This window comes from Pelobates fuscus, chromosome 1 (assembly GCF_036172605.1).
Source record: "Pelobates fuscus isolate aPelFus1 chromosome 1, aPelFus1.pri, whole genome shotgun sequence".
Classification (NCBI taxonomy): domain Eukaryota; kingdom Metazoa; phylum Chordata; class Amphibia; order Anura; family Pelobatidae; genus Pelobates; species Pelobates fuscus.
This window is the reverse complement of record NC_086317.1, coordinates 91,166,369-91,185,945: the sequence shown is the minus strand read 5'-3', so window position 1 is coordinate 91,185,945 and position 19,577 is coordinate 91,166,369. Positions and strand designations below refer to the sequence as shown.

At 41.8% G+C, this 19,577-nt stretch overlaps 1 protein-coding gene across 2 annotated transcripts in view; it reads right to left on the bottom strand.

Annotated features, from left to right (window-relative positions):
• SPECC1 (sperm antigen with calponin homology and coiled-coil domains 1) overlaps positions 1 to 19,577 on the bottom strand; it is a 454,997-nt gene that overhangs the window by 367,053 nt on the left and 68,367 nt on the right. For both annotated transcript variants that reach the window (XM_063450042.1, XM_063450041.1), the window contains exons 2-3: positions 8,902 to 9,054; positions 6,268 to 6,397 (exon numbers count right to left, since the gene is read on the bottom strand). In XM_063450042.1, coding sequence (XP_063306112.1) covers positions 6,268 to 6,397; positions 8,902 to 9,051 — 280 coding nt within the window. In that variant the 5' untranslated portion in view covers positions 9,052 to 9,054. The remainder of the gene's footprint in view (positions 1 to 6,267; positions 6,398 to 8,901; positions 9,055 to 19,577) is intronic.

The window sequence follows — 19,577 nt, the reverse complement described above, 5'->3', positions numbered from 1 at the left end:
TAACAGAGCTCCACAGCAATGATACTCCCAGTAATGAGTAACCAGTCTGTGTAGATAAGATACATTGTTCTTGTTCTAAATGACTTTTTAGATGCATAAAGTGTCATTAAGTCATCTGATATATTTCTCAGAACAGCCCTGTCCCTGCACACACACACAGTCACACCCCTAAAATGAAAGTGTCCTTCTTTGTCCATTTGACATGCTGGGAGCTATGATATTCCTACATGCAATGCAACACGTATACAAACACAAATGGGGTTATTTACTAAACACCAAGTTACAGTGAATAGAACATTTCAAGCTAAAAAAGCCAAGCTGTGTGTATTGGAATTTTTTAAATGAAAATAAATCTGCTATAGTTGCCTCAATTTTTGCAATTTGCCTTTTCAAATAACTGCAGTTTGATGTTTAGTGTCTGAGATCTACAAAACAAAATACCATCAACAACACACAGTAAGCCATAGTTATGCAATATTACACAAGTGATGAAGTTATTGCCATTACAATAATTCTGTATTTTAGTGTCACTTAAGAACATAAGAAGTTGCATTGTCTATCCCGAACAAATCCCTTTTGTTCCATGTGTCATTTTCCTACACCTGGCATCCATCTTTGGAATTTCCATGCAATGTCGTCATTGTCATTGTCATTGCCCAAACATTGCCCCACTGTGCCTTTCCCTGGACCTCTGTGTTCTCCTTCGCATCCCACTCTCACGTATCTCACTCTCACGCATCTCACTATTCATACTATTAGACATATTTACCTAATCTTTCCCCACAGCTACACTGGCAAACTGTCACACTAACATTTGCCACCTGGCTGGGAGTGATGGGAGGTTTAGTCCAATAAATAATATCAGCTTTATTTTTCCTAACATGTTTCTTTATCTATCTTCTCCTTCCCCCTCACAAACCCACTCCTTTTATACTATTTAGAGCCAGATCTGTTCATAGTTTTGTTGATGTATATAGTACTAGCCCTCACTGAACACAAGAGAAGCTTGTCCTTCAAAATCCAGCTTCTATCTTGGAACACAGCACGTTATAGAGTAGAATCAAGCATCAATACTGAATCTTCCTTGTTATAATTTATGCTGACTTGGAACGCCTTCTAGTTAAACTCTGATATTTCATGGCTTCAAAAACAATATCTTCTGTGTTATTAATAGGAAAAGGCTGTCATGCACGCACATTTTCCAGTGTGTTACTATGTGTCATTGCCTTAGAAGCATGTGACATCACTGGTCTCGCATTCCATATGGTTCTGCAAGGCAGGAAGAGATAATGGCTTCCTATGGAAAGAAAAAACTCAAAAACTGACAACTGGTTTTAAATTAGCCATTATGCTAGAATATGCATTTTCTGTAAAAGGAAAAACATTTTATTTTATAGAACATGTTAATATAATGTTAAAGTTTAAAGAATTCGAATTTATTTAAAGGGCACTGTCATGCAAATATTTCCTCTGTATAATATTTAAATATAAAAGCTTCATAACACCATGAATTGATTTTCTGAGACAAGTTACACCCGGACGCATCATTTTACACATGAATACAAAGTCAGCTTGTAATTCCTTCCAGGCTTGTGCATAAGAGCATTTCTGGGAAGCTCCCACCCTACCTGAGTAGAATGCTCTCCCCGGCTGTCCCCACCTCCTACAACCTCCAATCCAGTACTAGCACGATATTTAGCATACCACAATTCAAAAATAAAGTGTCTCGATCCACATTTTCCTACAGAGCACCACATTTATGGAATAACCTCAGGGACACAGTCAAATCTTCATTCAATCTAAAATCTTTTTAGGAGACCTATGGCAACATACCTCTACAGAACGCACCTGTCATGGTTGACTATATATATGACCTATTATGTGTTAAATGTATATATACCGTATATACTCGAGTATAAGCCGACCCGAATATAAGCCGAGGCCCCTAATTTTACCCCCAAAAACTGGGAAAACTTATTGACTCGAGTATAAGACTAGGGTGGGAAATGCAGCAGCTACTGGTAAATTTCGAAATAAAATTTGATCCTAAAAAAATTATATTAATTGAATATTTATTTACAGTGTGTGTATATAATGAATGCAGTGTGTGTGTATGAGAATGCAGTGTGTGTGTATGAGAATGCAGTGTGTGTGTGTATGAGGGCAGTGTGTGTGTGTATGAGTGCAGTGTGTGTGTATGAGTGCAGTGTGTATGAATGCAGTGTGTGTGTATGAATGCAGTGTGTGTGTGTGTGATGCAGAGTGTGATGCAGAGCCTTGGTGGTGGGTTATTTTTTAATTATTATTTTAATATTGTTTTTTTGTTTCATTAATTTTTTTATTATTATTTTTTATTTCATTATTTTTTTAATTTTATTATTATTTTGTATTATTTTATTATTTATATATATTAATTTTTTCGTCCCTCCTCCCTGCTTCCTGGCTGGCCAGGGAGGGGGGCTCTCACTCCCTGGTGGTCCAGTGGCATTGGTAGTTCAGTGGGGGGAAGAGGGGGGCTGGCAGGGAGCGCTTACCTCTCCTGCAGCTCCTGTCAGCTCCCTTCTCCTCCACGCCGGTCCGGTCAGCTCCTCTGTCAGCTCACACTGTAAGTCTCGCGAGAGCCTCACTATGACCCCGCGGCTCTCGCAAGACTTACACTGGGAGCTGACAGAGGTGCTGAACGGACCGGCGCAGAGGAGAAGGGAGCTGACAGGAGCTGCAGGAGAGGTAAGCGCTCGCTGCCAGCCCCCTGTCTGTATTATGGCAATGTTAATTGCCATAATACAGACAGTGACTCGAGTATAAGACGAGTTGGGGTTTTTCAGCACAAAAAATGTGCTGAAAAACTCGTCTTATACTCAAGTATATACGGTACATGTGTGTGTGTGTGTGTGCGTGTGTGTATGTATATACATATATATATATATATATATATATATATGTGTGTGTGTATATATTGTATTATTATATATATTTTTATATATTGTCCCCTATTGTAACAATATGTTTTGTGGACCCAGGACATACTTGAAAACGAGAGAAATCTCAATGTACTTTCCTGGTGAAATATTTTATAAATAAACAATTGTTTACCCTGTTTTACATTGATATTAATATTCACTAAACATGTAATTGGAGATTTTAAAAATAGGTGAAATAGGTGAGTTGTTGAGTTTTTCTAGTTCGGCTATATTAATCTAATATTTCCAATTCCTTGTGGTTCTCAAGAACTTCCAATTCAGTAAAAAATACTGTATGAGTAATCCAAATTGAGCATTCGTGTTTGTCTTTGCAAGAGCGTCAGTCTATGTCTTCCCCTTTAATTTAAATCCCTAGAACAAGGCTTACCTGGCTTATCTAATAAAACCATCACTGTATATGTGTTCCAGTTGGTTTATGTATCAATCTGTTTGTGTGCCAGTCTGCATGTATTTGTCTGTGTGTTTATATGTATGACAATATTTGCCATGGTAAGTCTATCAGCATGTGAGTGTTACTGAATTCAAAATGGCCTTGCTCATTTTGTTAATGGACAGTTAAAAAACCCTATTTTAAACCATTTCACTGTGTTCGTATTTTTTGCTCTTCATAAGTTTAAAGGGTAATCCAGACGTGGACCCCTTGCTCACGGTGCCTAGAGAGATATCAGCTATGCCTCACTGATGATGCCTAACAAGGCTGAAACGATCGTCTGGGGTTGCTGTGTCTCTCGTACAAAGAGAACTTGCTGGCATTTTGGATCTGGACTGCCCATATGGGTGGGACCAGTCTGATATGTTTCAGAGATGTTCCCTCTGTAATGGCACAAGATGAGCTAAAATCAGCTTGAGAACTGCTTGAGAACTGAGCGGGGACCCACCGAAGGGCAGGCTATTTCAGCGGCTGCCTATTATCAGTATTTTCTTGGGCCCCGTTTTTTGCTCGTATTAAACATGATCAAATATTCACCTGTTCCCAACCCTAACCCCTTCTTCCGATATTTCAGGGTTTAATCACTAAACTGCAAATTGCAGCAAAATGAAAACTAAATGGCAAAATGTGAGCAAATATAGTTTATTTCGAGAAATTCTCAGCTGTAGTAACATATTGATTCATTTAGCCTCAGTTTTGACACTAAGTTTGCTTTGCTATAATGCGGACACTCTGAATAATCCTTCTCCCAATAACCCACTGACCCTAAATGTTCTCCAGATATACTTTTCACACTATCCTCTCTAAAGATATACTGTTAAACCTAACTGTCCCTATTAACTTATCTACCTAATGATAGTCATCAGATAGCCTGTTGGAACCACATTCATTATCTACAAGAGCCCAAGTGCTGTGCAACCAGTGTACCTACCTCATTGAACCTGACATAAGTGCAAAACAGATGAAACTATACGTTACTTTTAGCAAATATTACTTTTCTGATACCACTAGGTGGTGATATTGCTATAACAATAAGATCCAACAAACTCCAGAATTTCTATTGTGCTTACGTTGTCATGGCTGTACAGTACCCTCCATGCCAGCAATACTCATATGTTTTCTGAGCACTCAAATAGCAGTAATTTTCCAATCCGTAATGACCTTGTATTGTATTTATTTCCATCATAAACCAATGAAATCCCAAGTTGCCATTATATTGTAATGATATAAGCTTGTATATGGTTTTAGGTCCCCTGACTCGGAGTTCAACTTTAGATACAAACATGCTTCTGTATTACACAATGCTACATGACCTACACGTTTGCTGAGGCTTACTGATCTACTTCCTGAGGCCCCTTGGAATGGTGGAGCTCCCAACGGGCTACTTATATCACAAAATGAAATATAGTGTCCCAAATAGTGTCCCAAATTTTATTTAAATCTGGGAAATTTGGACATACTGCAAAGTAAAACAGATTGCTATTGGAATAGTATCAACAACTTGTCAAAAGTTGAATTGTGAACTAATGGTCCTTGTAACTATTATGGAGCAAATTGAGAGATTTGCCTGTACAGTGATACAATTAAAAATGTTGGTTAGGGTCCTCAGATGAGCCTTTCATCTGTTTTTTGGAATCACAATGCTAGATGAACTACTTCTAGCCTTTGCATCCATTTTTCCATCTGCAAGCTATGTCCGACTCCCATGGTCCTTCTTTAGGACCTACATGTCCACATGGCAAAAATAAATATGTTTAGAATGAAATGAGTAGCATTTCCAGAAGAGAAAGCATAGATTTAGAGTTGTGTAGCCCCAAGATTAAAATGCATAACAATTCCTATCTCACAAAATATTCGCAAAAAATTAAACCAAGGTCAGTTTCGCACAACTGCAAAAAAAAAAAGACATCTTTTATGTTACAACTTTGAACCCCTAAAGGATCAATTTACATTTGTGGATAAACAGCCTGATTTAACCAGCTTAACTTCCGAGTGGCTTAATATGTAGAAAATTTGGCAAGAAGTCAAAGAAGTTGTATGTTTCCTTAAATGCACCCTGATTTAGTTAGAATTAGTTAGAATGCAATGGAAGGTTATGATGGGATATTTGTATTAGAGAGTTTAAGAGTCACTTTAAAAGTCTTATTCCATTAAATAATGTTACAATGTGTCTCCTCCACTGATGTAAAGATTTTATATCTCCCAATTTGCAATATTGTTGTGCAGTAAAGCCCCACACAGACAGAAAATCAATAGGTAGCTCATGGCAAAAATTCATCAATGCTTCTTTTAACTGACCCAGGGGGCTACTAAACATAGTAGCGCCCGAACTAAACCTACTAGCACCATTAACATGTAAATATTGAGCAATGAAATGAGAAATATCCTGAATGTCACTGCTTGTGGTTCTAGATACACGGAACACATGACCAATCAGAGCATTCTGCAATATATCATATGGAGAGTATTTCCCTGACACAAACAGAGATCAGTGGCACTACAAAGCAATACTTGGTACAATCAATAAACAGTTTGGATGCATATGTCCTACTAGCATATAATCATAGGACACACAAACAGGCAGACAGACACACAGACAGAGGATGGACGGACAGATGGACAGACAGAGAGATAGATAGTCCTCCACAAAAACCTTCCCCACCCTCACCGGCAACCACTGCATATAACAGTAGCACATGGGGAACGTATTATTTAACCAACTAAACATTTTCAACTCCCTTTACATTGTGAGGGTATTGTAAGAAAACAGTCATGTGTCACGGTAGACAAGTCTGTCACTCTGTACTTGGGATAAGAATTCTATGGAACATTATCACAGCCATATTGCATTCTTACCGGCAGTGCCCCTTAGCCTGGGTTCTGAAAGCTCTGAAATGGCTCCTGTAGTAATGGTCTTCTTCAGCCTGGCTGTGGGGATGCTTCCACTTGGCTTTGTGAGCATATCATCACTGCTAGCTCTTTTCAGCTGTCCGACAAAGATAAAATACATGGATTGATTGGGTGTAAATGTGAAATTGTATTTTTTTATAAATTACTTTTTTTTGTTTTGTTTGTTTGCTTATGTCTTCAAGATATGCATTGTATCCACTGTACATCAAGACATAATATACTGATATACTGTGTATATCAAGACATAAGACATATACACTTTTTTGTTTTATTTAATACATGTCTCCTGCAACTATATTTTTGTTTTCTGTAGGAAAGCTCTGTGCGTTCTTTACTAAACAATGGATTGTAGTGAATTGAAAACTGAACTTCCAAATTTAGACTAAAATAGCCAACCTGTAACTATTGCAGAGTTGAAGATTGTATCCACATCAGCTATTTTGAATAAATGTTGTAAATCATATATCACTCCTCTGTAATTTGGTACTCGGTGAATAAATGCTTTGATTGTATGCTGAACTTTGTACTGCTGCTTAAATTACTACATTACAAAATAAAAAGGAGCAAAAGACATAAAAGGATTAAATTGCCCATGGAAAATCTCAAACACAAAAAAAAGAAAATTTGAGTCAATTTTTATACAAAAACACAGCCATTTCTCTTGGAGGGATTTGCTAAACTACAAATTAAAAAAATAAATCTTAAAAAACCATCCTAAAGGTCAGCTGAATTGTTTGGGAATTGCTCACAAGTTATTTCCAGTACAATTCCTGAACTATCTCCAAATAAATGAATAAAAAGGCTCACTGACGGCTTAAGCTGCCAGCAGGTATTGAGTAAAAACAAAATAATACTAAATAAAATTACACTAAATAAGTGTTTGAACCAATGGATATTGGTAAGTAGTAAAAATTTCATTTTTAGAAAAGATTTTATTATCGGGAAAGCGTGGAGAAGCTGAGCGGCAGTGCTGCCCCAGGAAGCACCGACAGTGGCTATTTTCTCAGAAAAGACAGGGTTTGCATGAAAATGCCTGAAGGGATTGATTATACTCAACAGATCAACTACATTAAGCTGTAGTTGTTCTGGTGACTATAGTGTCTCTTTAAATGGAAATATCATAGACCGGCTCACAGATGCAACCCAGCAACAATCATGTAGGCCATACCTTTATCCACAGTGGAAAATCATCTGGAAAACCTAGCCAACTAGGACTCAAGAACAAAGAAGGTGGCATCAAGTAGCCATATGCACAGGACTGTGGACATATTGACCAATGGCTGTGAGGCCAACATGTCCAAGCTGACCAATAACTGCAGTCTATGTGAATCCAGTATGTCCACATTGGCTAAGAGCTGCACTTTAGGTGAGGCCAGTATGTCCGTACAGACTTTTAACTCCAATCTAGTTCAGGCGAGTATGTCCACACTAGAAAGTTGCCACAGTCTAGGTGCTAATTCAACAAAATTATAAACATTATGGAATATGTTGGATTTTTGTAAATAATAACAATGATACTGAATTATCATAAGATATAATGCACACTTACAAAATACAGAGTAAAAATGTTAGGAACAAATTATTAGGCCCCATGGCTTGGGATGGGAGGATTGTGTTTTCTTTTAATTTATTAATTCGATCATGTTACATATTACACTTTCCATGCGCCATCCACATGTATTCAAGAAAACATGGTGTATCTGGAAACAATAAATTTAAAGATCTAAAATGTTAAGGAAACGGATATATACACTGAACAAAATTATAAACACAACACTTTTGTTTTTGCCCCCATTTTTCATGAGCTGCACAGAGATACCGTTATGAGGTATTTTACCGTTATGAGGCCCATTGTTGTGCCATTCATCCATGACCATCACCTCATGTTGCAGCATGATAATGCACGGCCCCATGTTGCAAGGATCTGTACACAATTCCTGGAAGCTGGAAACATGCCAGTTCTTGCATGGCCAGCATACTCACCTGACATGTCACCCATTGAGCATGTTTGGGATGCTCTGGGTCGGCGTATATGACAGCGTGCTCCAGGTCCTGCCAATATCCATTAACTTGGCACAGCCATTGAAGAGGAGTGGACCAACATTCCACAGGCCACAATCAACAACCTGATTAACTCTATGCGAAGGAGATGTGTTGCACTGCGTGAGGTAAATGGTGGTCACACCATATACTGACTAGTTTTTGGACCCTCCCCCAGACCCACCCAATACAGTAAAACTGCACATTTTAGAGTGGCCTTTTATTGTGGCCAGCCTAAGGCACACCAGTGCAATAATCAAGCTGTCTAATCAGCATCTTAATATTCCACACCTGTGAGATGGATGGATCATCTCGGCAAAGGAGAAGTGCTCACTAACACAGAATTAGACAGATTTGTGAACAATATTTGAGAGAAATAGGCCTTTTGTGTACCTAGAAACAGTCTTCGATCTTTGAGTTAAACTCATGAAAAATGGGGGCAAAAACAAAAGTGTTGCATTTATAATTGTGTTCAGTGTAATTAATATGTTTTTGGGTAGAAACTGGATCTATTTGTGTTTAGTCATATCTTTATTTTACCTTGCTGAGTCGAGACTCAAAGGCAAGAGAATTGGTAGATCTTGAAGCCTTCATGCCAAAGCTGGAGGTGGTGGGCATGGCTCTAGCTCGATCTGTGCCATGGCTGCCTTGTTTGGTTACTGCACTCAGAGAGCGAGAAGAACTCTTCATTCCCTATAAAATAAAGAAAAATATATTGAAATGTTAACATGTTTTATTATTTTTTCAATAACAATGAATCCACATGTTTCTGGTACGTTGAAAAGATGCAAAAGTGCAGATTTTACAACCAAGTTACAGGAGGCTAACGTGCAAGTTACACAAATGGATCTAAAAATCTCAGATCTATCAACACGGACTACTCTACAGCAAATATATAATGAGAAAATCATCAAATGTTCCATTTTGTTCTGCTGTTTAGATCAGAACAGTTATCTAAATATATGTTCTGCTTTAAAAATGCATTGTATCTATTAAATCAGAATCCAAATAAATAGATTGTAGATTGTTAACCAGACAACACATAGAATCTCTCCAAGAATGATGTGAATACAGTGTCACAATATAACCACCCAATTGATGTTCACTACTGTAGGATAACATTTAACATGTCCATTCATGTCTGGTCATATCACAAATGCCATCACATGTGTTGTGCATTACAATGACTCTAAATATACAAAACAAAATGTGTAAATGGTAAAATTTCATCTCTATGTGTGTATTTTGAAACTTACCGTTAACTATATACCTCGAACATAAATCTACTTGAAATTATTAAAGCTTTTTGACTCACTCCACTTCATTTGGCTGCATTAATTTATCTTCTTTTTTTTTTCTCAGATCCAAACAAGTATGTCCACAGCCCATACCTACGCTTCTCCCAATGGCCAAAAAATGATATCTTTGTCTACCCATTTCTTTTTAACTATTAATCTATAAATCAAGGCTAGCTTAAAGGAGAAACTTAAAGGGACACTACGGTCTCCTTGGAAAGCAACCATCCATAATTTATTTTAGGTATAATGTATTTGTAAAAATGGAACAAACAACTTTGGTTTGTAAAAAGGGAGAGAAGGGTAATATGAAGGGGGGAAGACACTATAAACAAAGGAAAGGCAGAAAAAGATGAGGGAAAGGAACATAAAGCCAAAAAAAAGTTGGACTAAGAGAGGAAACAGAAAAGTGGAACATATGGAAAGGGTTGCCAGGTAGGGAAAAGGGAAAAGGAGGAAAGAGTTTGTGATTGCCTATGGCGGCCCTGTGATACATAGTTAGGATCCTTTAGAGATATTTAATGTGGGGATAGGTTACATGAGTCTAGTTATGGGGTTCATACTTCAAGAAATTTAGGATAAGTACAACGAAATCTGTTATATGTTTTCATTGATAAAAAAATGCCAATTGATGTCCATAACAGCCCATTCCTCTTTCTATTTTTCAGACGATTTTACTTTAGGTTCAATCTAACTGGGATAACTTTGTCAATGGGGATACGCTCTCTTATTACATGTTCTTAAATGCTTATTGCAATAAATGTATGATTTTTCTGTCTATGCTGTAATACAAATTTACAATTTAAAGCAAGGGGGAAATTGAAGGTCATTTGTTAGGCTGCAGTGTCTCTTTAAAGTGTTTTTTTAGATAGACAGAGAGATAGATAGATAGATAGGCAGAGAGATAGATAGATAGATAGATAGATAGATAGACAGACAGACAGACAGACAGATAGATAGATAAAGTGATAGATAGACAGAGAGCTAGATAGATAGATAGATATATAGATATAGACAGAGAGATAGCTAGATAGATAGATAGATAGATAGATAGATAGATAGAGTGATAGATAGACAGAGATATAGATAGAGTGATAGATGGACAGAGATATAGAGTGATAGATAGAGAGACATATCACCAGCTCTCTGTTGGTAAAATTTTCCTTTGGACTGAAGCGTGATTCAAACATTTTAGTAACCAGTTCAGACATTTACAACTTCATACAGGGCCGGCTAAGACATTGTGCTTTTTGGGTACAAGACTAAAATACTGTGCTCCCAGTCATGCACACACACACACACACAAGCACATCAACGCAGTCATACATATATATCCTGAGGGGCAAAAACTATTTAGTGACCCATAGTGCAATTTTACCAACCCATCCGTTAACATCAGCAATAGACACAAGTACTCAATTAAAAAAGATGTGTTGATAGACAAACATGATAACTGAGTAGAGAGAATCAAAGTGCTATGCACTTGGGCATTTAGATGTGAAAAGTGGTTATAAAGCAGCCCGGGAGCAATTGCCCTGCACACTTGACACTTGAACATCACTAATCAATAAGAGAGATTTCCCCAACAAGGCAAGCATTTATTAAACGGAGTACTTAAGGATTTTCTGGCAAGGGGATGCTATAAATGCATTAAATACATAAACCTTTTATATTAAGCAAATGAGCAATAAATGCATAAACCTGATATATCATGGCAATGAGCAGTAAATTCATACAATTCTTGCCAATGAACCATATGTGCCTCCAAAAGGTCTGCCAGTGCAATCTGTGCTTACAAACAACCTACCAGTGCCATCTATTTGCCACCTGCCTCTCTGTGCCATCTCTCTGTGCCATCTCTCTGCCATCAGTCTCTCTGTGCCATCTCTCTGCCATCAGCCTCTCTGTGCCATCTCTCTGCCCCAGTATATCTGTGCCATCTCTCTGCCATCAGTCTCTCTGTGCCATCTCTCTTCCCCAGTATCTCTGTGCCATCTCTCTCTCTGTGCCATCTCTCTGCCCCAGTCTCTTTGTGCCATCTCTCTGCCATCAGTCTCTATGTGCCATCTCTCTGCCCCAGTATCTCTGTGCCATCTCTCTGCCTCCAGGCGCTCTGCCCTCAGCATATTTGTGCTATTATTCTGCCCCTAGCATCTCTGTGCCTTCTCTCTGCCCCAGTGAAGGTGACAGTGTGTGTGTGTTGGAGGTTCACAGTTGGCTACGTGGCAAAGGTCTAGTGAGCTCCGGTACTTAAAGTGTCAGAGCGTTGCAGTGGTAACCCGCTGCAATGCATTAATTGGCCGTAACTCCCTTACAGTCTGTAGCTCTGTACCCGGCGGAGCTACAGACTGGGAGCTGTGCAGGGGTCTCTCTCCCCAGGACAAATTGACTGGGGGGGGGGGGGGCCTCGGTCACGGACTGAGTACCTGACGCATAAGCCTGACCTTCTTTCCTGGCATGAATTAATGACCGGTTCAGCGACCTTGTTACACTTTAGAAACAAGCTCGTACAAAATGGTGCAAACCGGCTGAATCCCACCACTCGGCTGAAGCCCCAGTTATTTCTGGAACCTAGGAATGCCCCTGATTAGAGGAATTCACACCACTGACACTGTGACACTATTTTATCTTTAAAATACTTGGGTATTTTTCTAAATAACTTTGCATGCACAATTGTGTCTGGGTGACATAAAGTGGCCTAAAAATCTTTGGTAATTTCCCAATCCTGGCACAATTAAATGCTTAAAGCAGAACTGTCACTTCTCTGAAAATGACATTTCACTGTTCCTTAATACTAGTAAATGCCATTAAAGCATTTACTGGGGTAAATAACGAAAAACATATCCTGATCTCTGCTGAAATTCTGTGTTCAGGGTGACAACAACCCATGGGCACTTGGGTGCACTTGAGCTTCTACAGAGAAATGCCACGTGAGCATAAAGTAGCACGCTCAGACATTTTTTCAATACGAAGTCAATACTAATAAGTAGCGATTTGTTTTTTTTAATAAATGCCTCGAACCAGAACTCGATTTTAGTTAGCTGTTGGGTTGTATAAAAAAACGTTTCCTCTTTAAACACCAAATGTTTTTCAAGGAGGTATAATTGCTTGTAATTAATGTTCAGAGCACAGAAAATGAGCGATAGCATAAGGATACATGAGTTCCTCCAAGTAGCAGGCGCTGAGGTAGCCTGGATTTTTAAATCATGAAAACAACTTTGTAACATATCTAACATTTCACAGGAAGCCAGTACAAATTATGGCTATTGTGCCATAAACTCGTCTGGTTAGATAGTAACTTGTTCATGAAGTTATGCACCACATGTATACAGAAGGGGCCCAAGATATATCTTCAATACTGTTCACTGAATCTCTTTTCAGGAAAGAAAAGGTAAACATTAGATGCCATGATTTTTCGGTTTTTCCCCCAAAGTTTAAAGGGGAATTCAGAGGAAAAATTGGTCAAACCAAAAAAGCTGTGAAAATGTGTCTTTCAGTGTACTTTAATATATATATACACAAGATAAATATTACGTAGATATCCAAGAAGGTAACCAAGAGAAGGAGCAGTAAAATAAATCTATGTTTATATATTAAATATACTGTATTTATTAAATATATAGTATGTAAATATAATTTTTTACTCTATTGGTCACTTTGAATAAATAAATTATTTATTGGCTGGGTCCTAGTCATCAATCATCTTTTTTTCCTATCAATCATCTTATTCCTAATCTCGAAGAATCCAAATTTATTTAGGTATGTTTGTAGACTACGGAATTGCACTACTTAAAGTCAGTCACTAAGTAGCAGGTAACAGCTCCTATTATTCTCTATGACAGATGCTAACCGCTACTTATCAACTGGTTTGAGCTCAGCCTGTTGTCTGGTGCAAAAACGTTAAAAACAGCTAACAGCACTAAACAGCAATCAACTGAAAGTACCCTGTCAGTTACTACTTTCAAACACACTCCTCAACCATCACAGCCCCTTTTTACACCCACCCGACAGACACACATACATACAGAGACACACACAGACATATACATACAGACACATACATACAAAGACACATACATACAGATAGGCACACATACATACACACACACACATACATACATACACAGACAGACATACAAAGACACATACATACAAACAGACAGACAGGCACACATACATACATACATACAAACAGACAGACAGAAACACACACACACACACACACAAGACACACATACATACAAAGAAACATACATACAAAAAACAGATAGACACAGACACATACTTACAGACAGACACACACACATACAGACACACAGACACACATACATACAAAGAGACATACATACATACAAACAGACAGGCACACATACATACAGAAAGATATACAGACACATACAGACACACACGGCATACAAACAAAGACACATACATACAAACAGACAGGCACACATACATACAAACACACACACACATAATATTTAAGTTACCCTCCTGTTTCCTACCTTTTAGGTGCAGGAGGGTGACTTTCCCTGGGGTCCAGTAGTGGTTCAGGCTGGCTCCCGTGTGGGCTCTCAGTGATAGCTGGTAGAGGATAGCTCCCAGCGTGTGATGCGACCATCATCATTTGCGGCCCCCGGCCCGCACAGCAATCCGCCGGGGCCGCATGTTAAGGTGCCCATCGGGTGGCCCATGCTGTCAGGGCCACCCGATGGGTATGGATTGTCAGGGGGCCCAGTCAATTCATGCGACCCTTTAACAGCGAGACCAGGCCCCCTGACAATCCATACCCATCGGGTGGCCCTGACAGCATGGGCCACCCGATGGGTGCCTTAACATGCGGCCCCGGCGGTTTGCTGTGCGGGCCGGGGGCCGCAAATGATGATGGCGGGCTCATGGTCGCAGGGGGCTGCAGGGCGGCCGGGCCCCCTGGAGTGACGGACCCGGTTGCAGCTGCAACCCCTGCGAACGCTATATGTACGCCAGTGTGTGTGTGTGTATGAATGTGCATAGGAAAATAACACAATGTCTGTAAAAATGTCAATATGAAGGTCTGTATGTAGGAGTGTGTTTAGCTACCTCATATGTGTCAAATGTACAAATATCACATTCAGTTCAGGGCTCAAGTGCGGTGGGAGTGGGAACCAGTGTTAATTTTGGCGGCAAATTTCAATTTAGTTTTAGTCATAGTCTTTTTTTTTTTTTTTTAATTCTTTATTTTGGTCGTGCATATATGAGAATTACAAACAAGCTTTCCATAAGTCACAGCATCATGAACAAGCTTCAGTACAATATGTTTAAAACGTAAAGTGACTTTTGAGGATCATGCACATTTTTTATATATATATATAACAGGTTTGAACCATTTAGTTGCAACTGGAGAGTTCCGCTAGGCATAAAATAAGGGTGAGCAACATAAAATGTTAACGTGGAGCTCCGTTAAATGATAAGTACAATATAGTAGCTGATACTATGCATTTGTAGACAGTAGGCTTGCTAAACATTGCTGTGGGCATCAGGAGGGAGACAGCCTGGTAAATAATAAAGTGGGACACACTAAGAGCAAGGTATATCGAGTAGCCGGTGATGGCTGACATTTTGCACAGTCATGTGTGATTATAAGGTAAGATAACTACTAGGTAGCATATTTATACATTAGGTTTGCAGCAAGCCTGTTTAGTGTGACATGCTAGATTCAGGTTAACTCAAAAACAACATAAACAGCGACCAAAAGGTTCTAGGAAAGTGCTTGTCAGATTAAGAATTGTGGGCTAGGTTGTGGATCGAAAATGCAATAAACGACTTAATACACTAGTAGTCTGGCATGACACCCAGGCTACACATTCCAGAATTTATGGGGAGTAGGGTGCTTGTATGTCAGGTCTGTCTAGGCCTTATGAAACCGTGGGCAGCCATATGCTTTAGTTAAGCAAACATAACAGTAGCTATCACTGAAGCATAGAAGGCAGGATAGCGTCCTTGAAATGTGGATCCTGTATGCCATGTCTCTTTTCCCCACTGAGTGCAGGGTATGATCTGGGTGTCCCTCAGGCTCAGCTCAGCCGATGCCCTCCATGGGATGGGCACAGTCCCGCGAATCTGGTGAGTGCTGCAAGTTGTTGGGGCTGTAGGAAGGGGTTTTTCCGTTAGGCCATTGAATGCTCCAGCCCCTCTCACCGTCTCCCGCCTGGGTCGCAGCGGGGGCCTTTGTCTCCCCTGGACGGTCTCCCCGCCGTCGTGTCGCTGTGAGACGTGATTTTCGGGATCTCGGGCGGCGGTGGGACCTCCTCCTGTTGGGTCTGTGAGTTGGTGCACTTAGCTTCTTAGATCTATGCCAGATAGTGGGTCGCCGAGCCAGCTTACTGTTCAGAGGTTGCGCCTTGGGAGCGGGTGTAGTCAGACGTCGACTCCTTGCCTCCACTCTCCTCCAGAACCGCTGACAGATCTCATCAAATGCCTTTAGGAATTTGGTTTCCCAGTCACGGGTAGCCGACCCCTCACCACTCAGAGTGAGATTTTCAGCGGCCATCTTGAGCCTCGTGGGGTCTGTTGTCGTTAGGTGAGTTTTGCTTGTCACATTGTGGACCGGGATAACCCCCGCCGGTCTGTGGGGGGGGAAACGGGTAAATTTCTCGGGCGTCCCTGTTGGTTGCCGCGGCGGGAGAGCGGCCGTCTCTCCCACTCTAGCCAGGCTTGCAGGCCGCAGATGTCGCGCGTTTGAGGCTGATCCGAAAAGCATTTTGTTTGGCATTAACGGGTAGCTTGCAATGTCCCCTGGTGTCCGGTGCCGGTTTCAGGTCAGTAAGTGCTTGTTTTAGTCGAGAATAAGTAAGGAAACCGCCACCCAGAGCAGGAGCAGCGGTAACGTGCGACTGCTTCGCTCCGAGATCAGGCCCCGCCCCCTAGTCATAGTCTTTTGACTAAAAAGTGATTTTAATTTTAGTCATATTTTAGTCAACTGAATTGTTTTAGTTTTAGTCTAGTTTTAGTCGACTAAATCTCAAAAATTGAGACTAAAATTGTTAGTCGACAAAATTAACCCTGGTGGGAACTCAATTCCCTTACTTTACTTGAAGAGAAAATTGATTTTCCACTCATTCTACTGTGAAGAGAGGATCATGGCTTGTAGTACAGGAGTTTTCATAGAGAGAATTGGGCATTTCAAAATTACAGAGAAGCAAATAAATGTGTTTTATTTTAATGTACTCCTATGCAACCTTTAAATAATGAGAGTGCTGTATTAATGTGTTTCTCCCTTCAGAAAAGGCAGATGTCATTTTGAAAGATGTTATTTTGACAGATTCTGCTGAGCTAAGGGTGACTCAAATGTTATGTTGCGCTCAGGGTTATTCAGTAAAAATCGAATTTTAGTGTATTAAATCCTAAAAGCAAAATTTAGGCTAAAATAATCAATATTTTTCAGTTTAGCTATTTTTGTCTCAATGTTGGATTTAATTTGGTAAAATGTAGTATTTAGTGAATAACTTTGTATGCATGCATGTAGAATGTGCGTAACGCAGAATAATGCATAATGCTGAATAAATGGATTTTAAAACTCCATATTTTTGTACGTAACTATTAACGCTCCATCACCAGGTTCTTTCTATTGACAAAACAGTAATGGCACATAGTTTTAACAGACAAGTATTAATGAAAGAAAATAATTATATAACTGCATTGGTGGCAAACCCGACGCATCCTATAGACTTAGACTTAGGGCGGACTGGCCCGTGTGGGAGCAATATTTGAGTGACCCGGCAGGAGGGAAGCGCACTCCGCTACATCCTGCCAGTCAATCAGTGTAGCGTGGCCTGGCAGCACGGTGAGCACTTCCTGTCAGTTCGGCCGTGTACAGGAAACAGAAGCCCATGTACCGCAGTCCATGCCGCCTGGCCACGCTACAAAGAGGTAGGAGGTACAACAGGGAAGGGATGGGAGATGGCAGGGGAGGGCTAGCAGCCTTTGGCCTGGGGGTCAAATCCAGTCAAGTGGCCCATTGCACCAAGAGGAGAGTAAAAACACCTTCCCCATGTGATTAACAGGGGGGGTGGGGGGAGCAGTCACCTAAACAGACACTCAATGACAAGCACACACACACTTACTGATTTGGCGCACACTAAAAAACACAAACTCACTGACAGGCACACGCACACACTCACTGACAGGCACACAGACACACACAGAAAGACACACTGTTACAGGCATACTGACTCAGACAGACATACTGACACACACACACACACACACAGGCATACTGGCTGACATACACACACACAAACTGGCACACACAGAGACATACTTGCACGAACACACAGACATACTGACACACACATACACCCAAACTTTACACTTTTAAAAACAGTAGACAGTGGCTGAGTAAAAAGACAGGGCTGTAGTGGGGGGACGGGCTGTAGTGGAGGGTATAAACTGTAATTGTGGGGTTTAGGAAATGGAGGGGGGGATAGGGGCTTAAGTAGGTTGATGGCTACAATTTGGGAAAGGGGTTGTGGTGTGAGGAGGGGGGGCAGGGCTGAGGAGGGGGAAAGAGAGGGGGCAGTGGCTGAGGAGGGGGGCAGGGTTGAGGAGGGGGACAGGGTTAAGGTGGGGGAAGAGAGGGGGCAGGGCTGAGGAGGGGGGAATGGGGGGCAGGGGCTGAGGAGGGGGGCAGGGTTGAGGAGGGGGGCAGGGTTAAGGTGGGGGGAAGAGAGGGGGCAGGGCTGAGGAGGGGGAAGGGGGGCAGGGCTGAGGAGGGGGCAAGAGAGGGGGCAGGGCTGAGGAAGGTGGAAGGGGGGGCAGGGCTGAGGAGGGGGGAAGAGAGGGGGCAGGGCTGAGGAGGGGAATAAAAAAAAACTAAGGTGTTTTCCCCCTCCCTGAGTCTTACCTTGGGCCAGGGAGGGGTGGGCAGCAGCAGCCAGCAACAGTCAGTGAAGTCTGGAGCCTGCAGTCAGTGGAGTCGGCCTCTCCTGATGATGTCAGGAGGAGGGGGCGTGGCTTCCTCTGCTCTTCTCCCAGACTCCCCAGCGGTCCTGTGAGAAGAGCAGTGGAAGCCACGCCCCCTCCTACTGACATCATCATCAGAGGCCAGCCCACTGCACTGGCTGCAGAGAGTGAGGTAAGCTGAAAAAGCTGAGTCCTCAGCCAGAGCCAGAGGCGGGGAGAGAGCCAGAGGCGGAGCCAGAGGCAGGGTGAGAGCCAGAGGCGGAGCCAGAGGCAAGGAGAGAGCCAGAGGCGGGGGATTCGGATTTTCCTTTTTTTGCTGGATGTGGGCAGCCCTGGCCCCTGGGTTTAAGGCGGCCTGGGGGGCAATTGCCTCCCTGCCCCCCTTCCCAGCCCGCCCCTGGGAGATGGCACTAAGGGACACTGGGTGGGGAGTAGAGGCCTCTAAGGGACACTGGGGGTGGAGGAGAGAACACTAAGGGACACGGGGGGGGGCGCACTAAGGGTCACGGGGGGAGAGACCACTTAGGGACACTTGGGTGGGGGAGAAGAGACCACTAAAGGGAAAGATCGGGGGAGGAGAGACCACTAAGGAAACGATGGGGGGGAGGAGAGGCCACTAAGATAAAGGTGGGTAGCGGGAGAGACCACTAAGGGAAAGATGGGGGGAGGAGAAACCACTTAGGGAAAGATGAGGGATGGGGGAGAACTCTAAGGGACAGGGGGAAGGGAAAGCACTATGGAAAGGGGGGGCATGGGAGAGCACTATGGGAAGGGGGGTAGGGGAGAGCACTTTGGGAGGGGGGGCAGGGGAGAGCACTAAGGGACAGAGGGGAGGGGAGATCACTAATGTACAGGAGGGGAGATCACTGAGGGACAGAAGAGCAGTGAAGAGCACTAAGGGACAGGGGAGCAGGGAAGAGCACTAAGGGACAGGTGGGGATGGCAGAGCACTAAGGGACAGGAGGGGAGGGCACTGAGGGA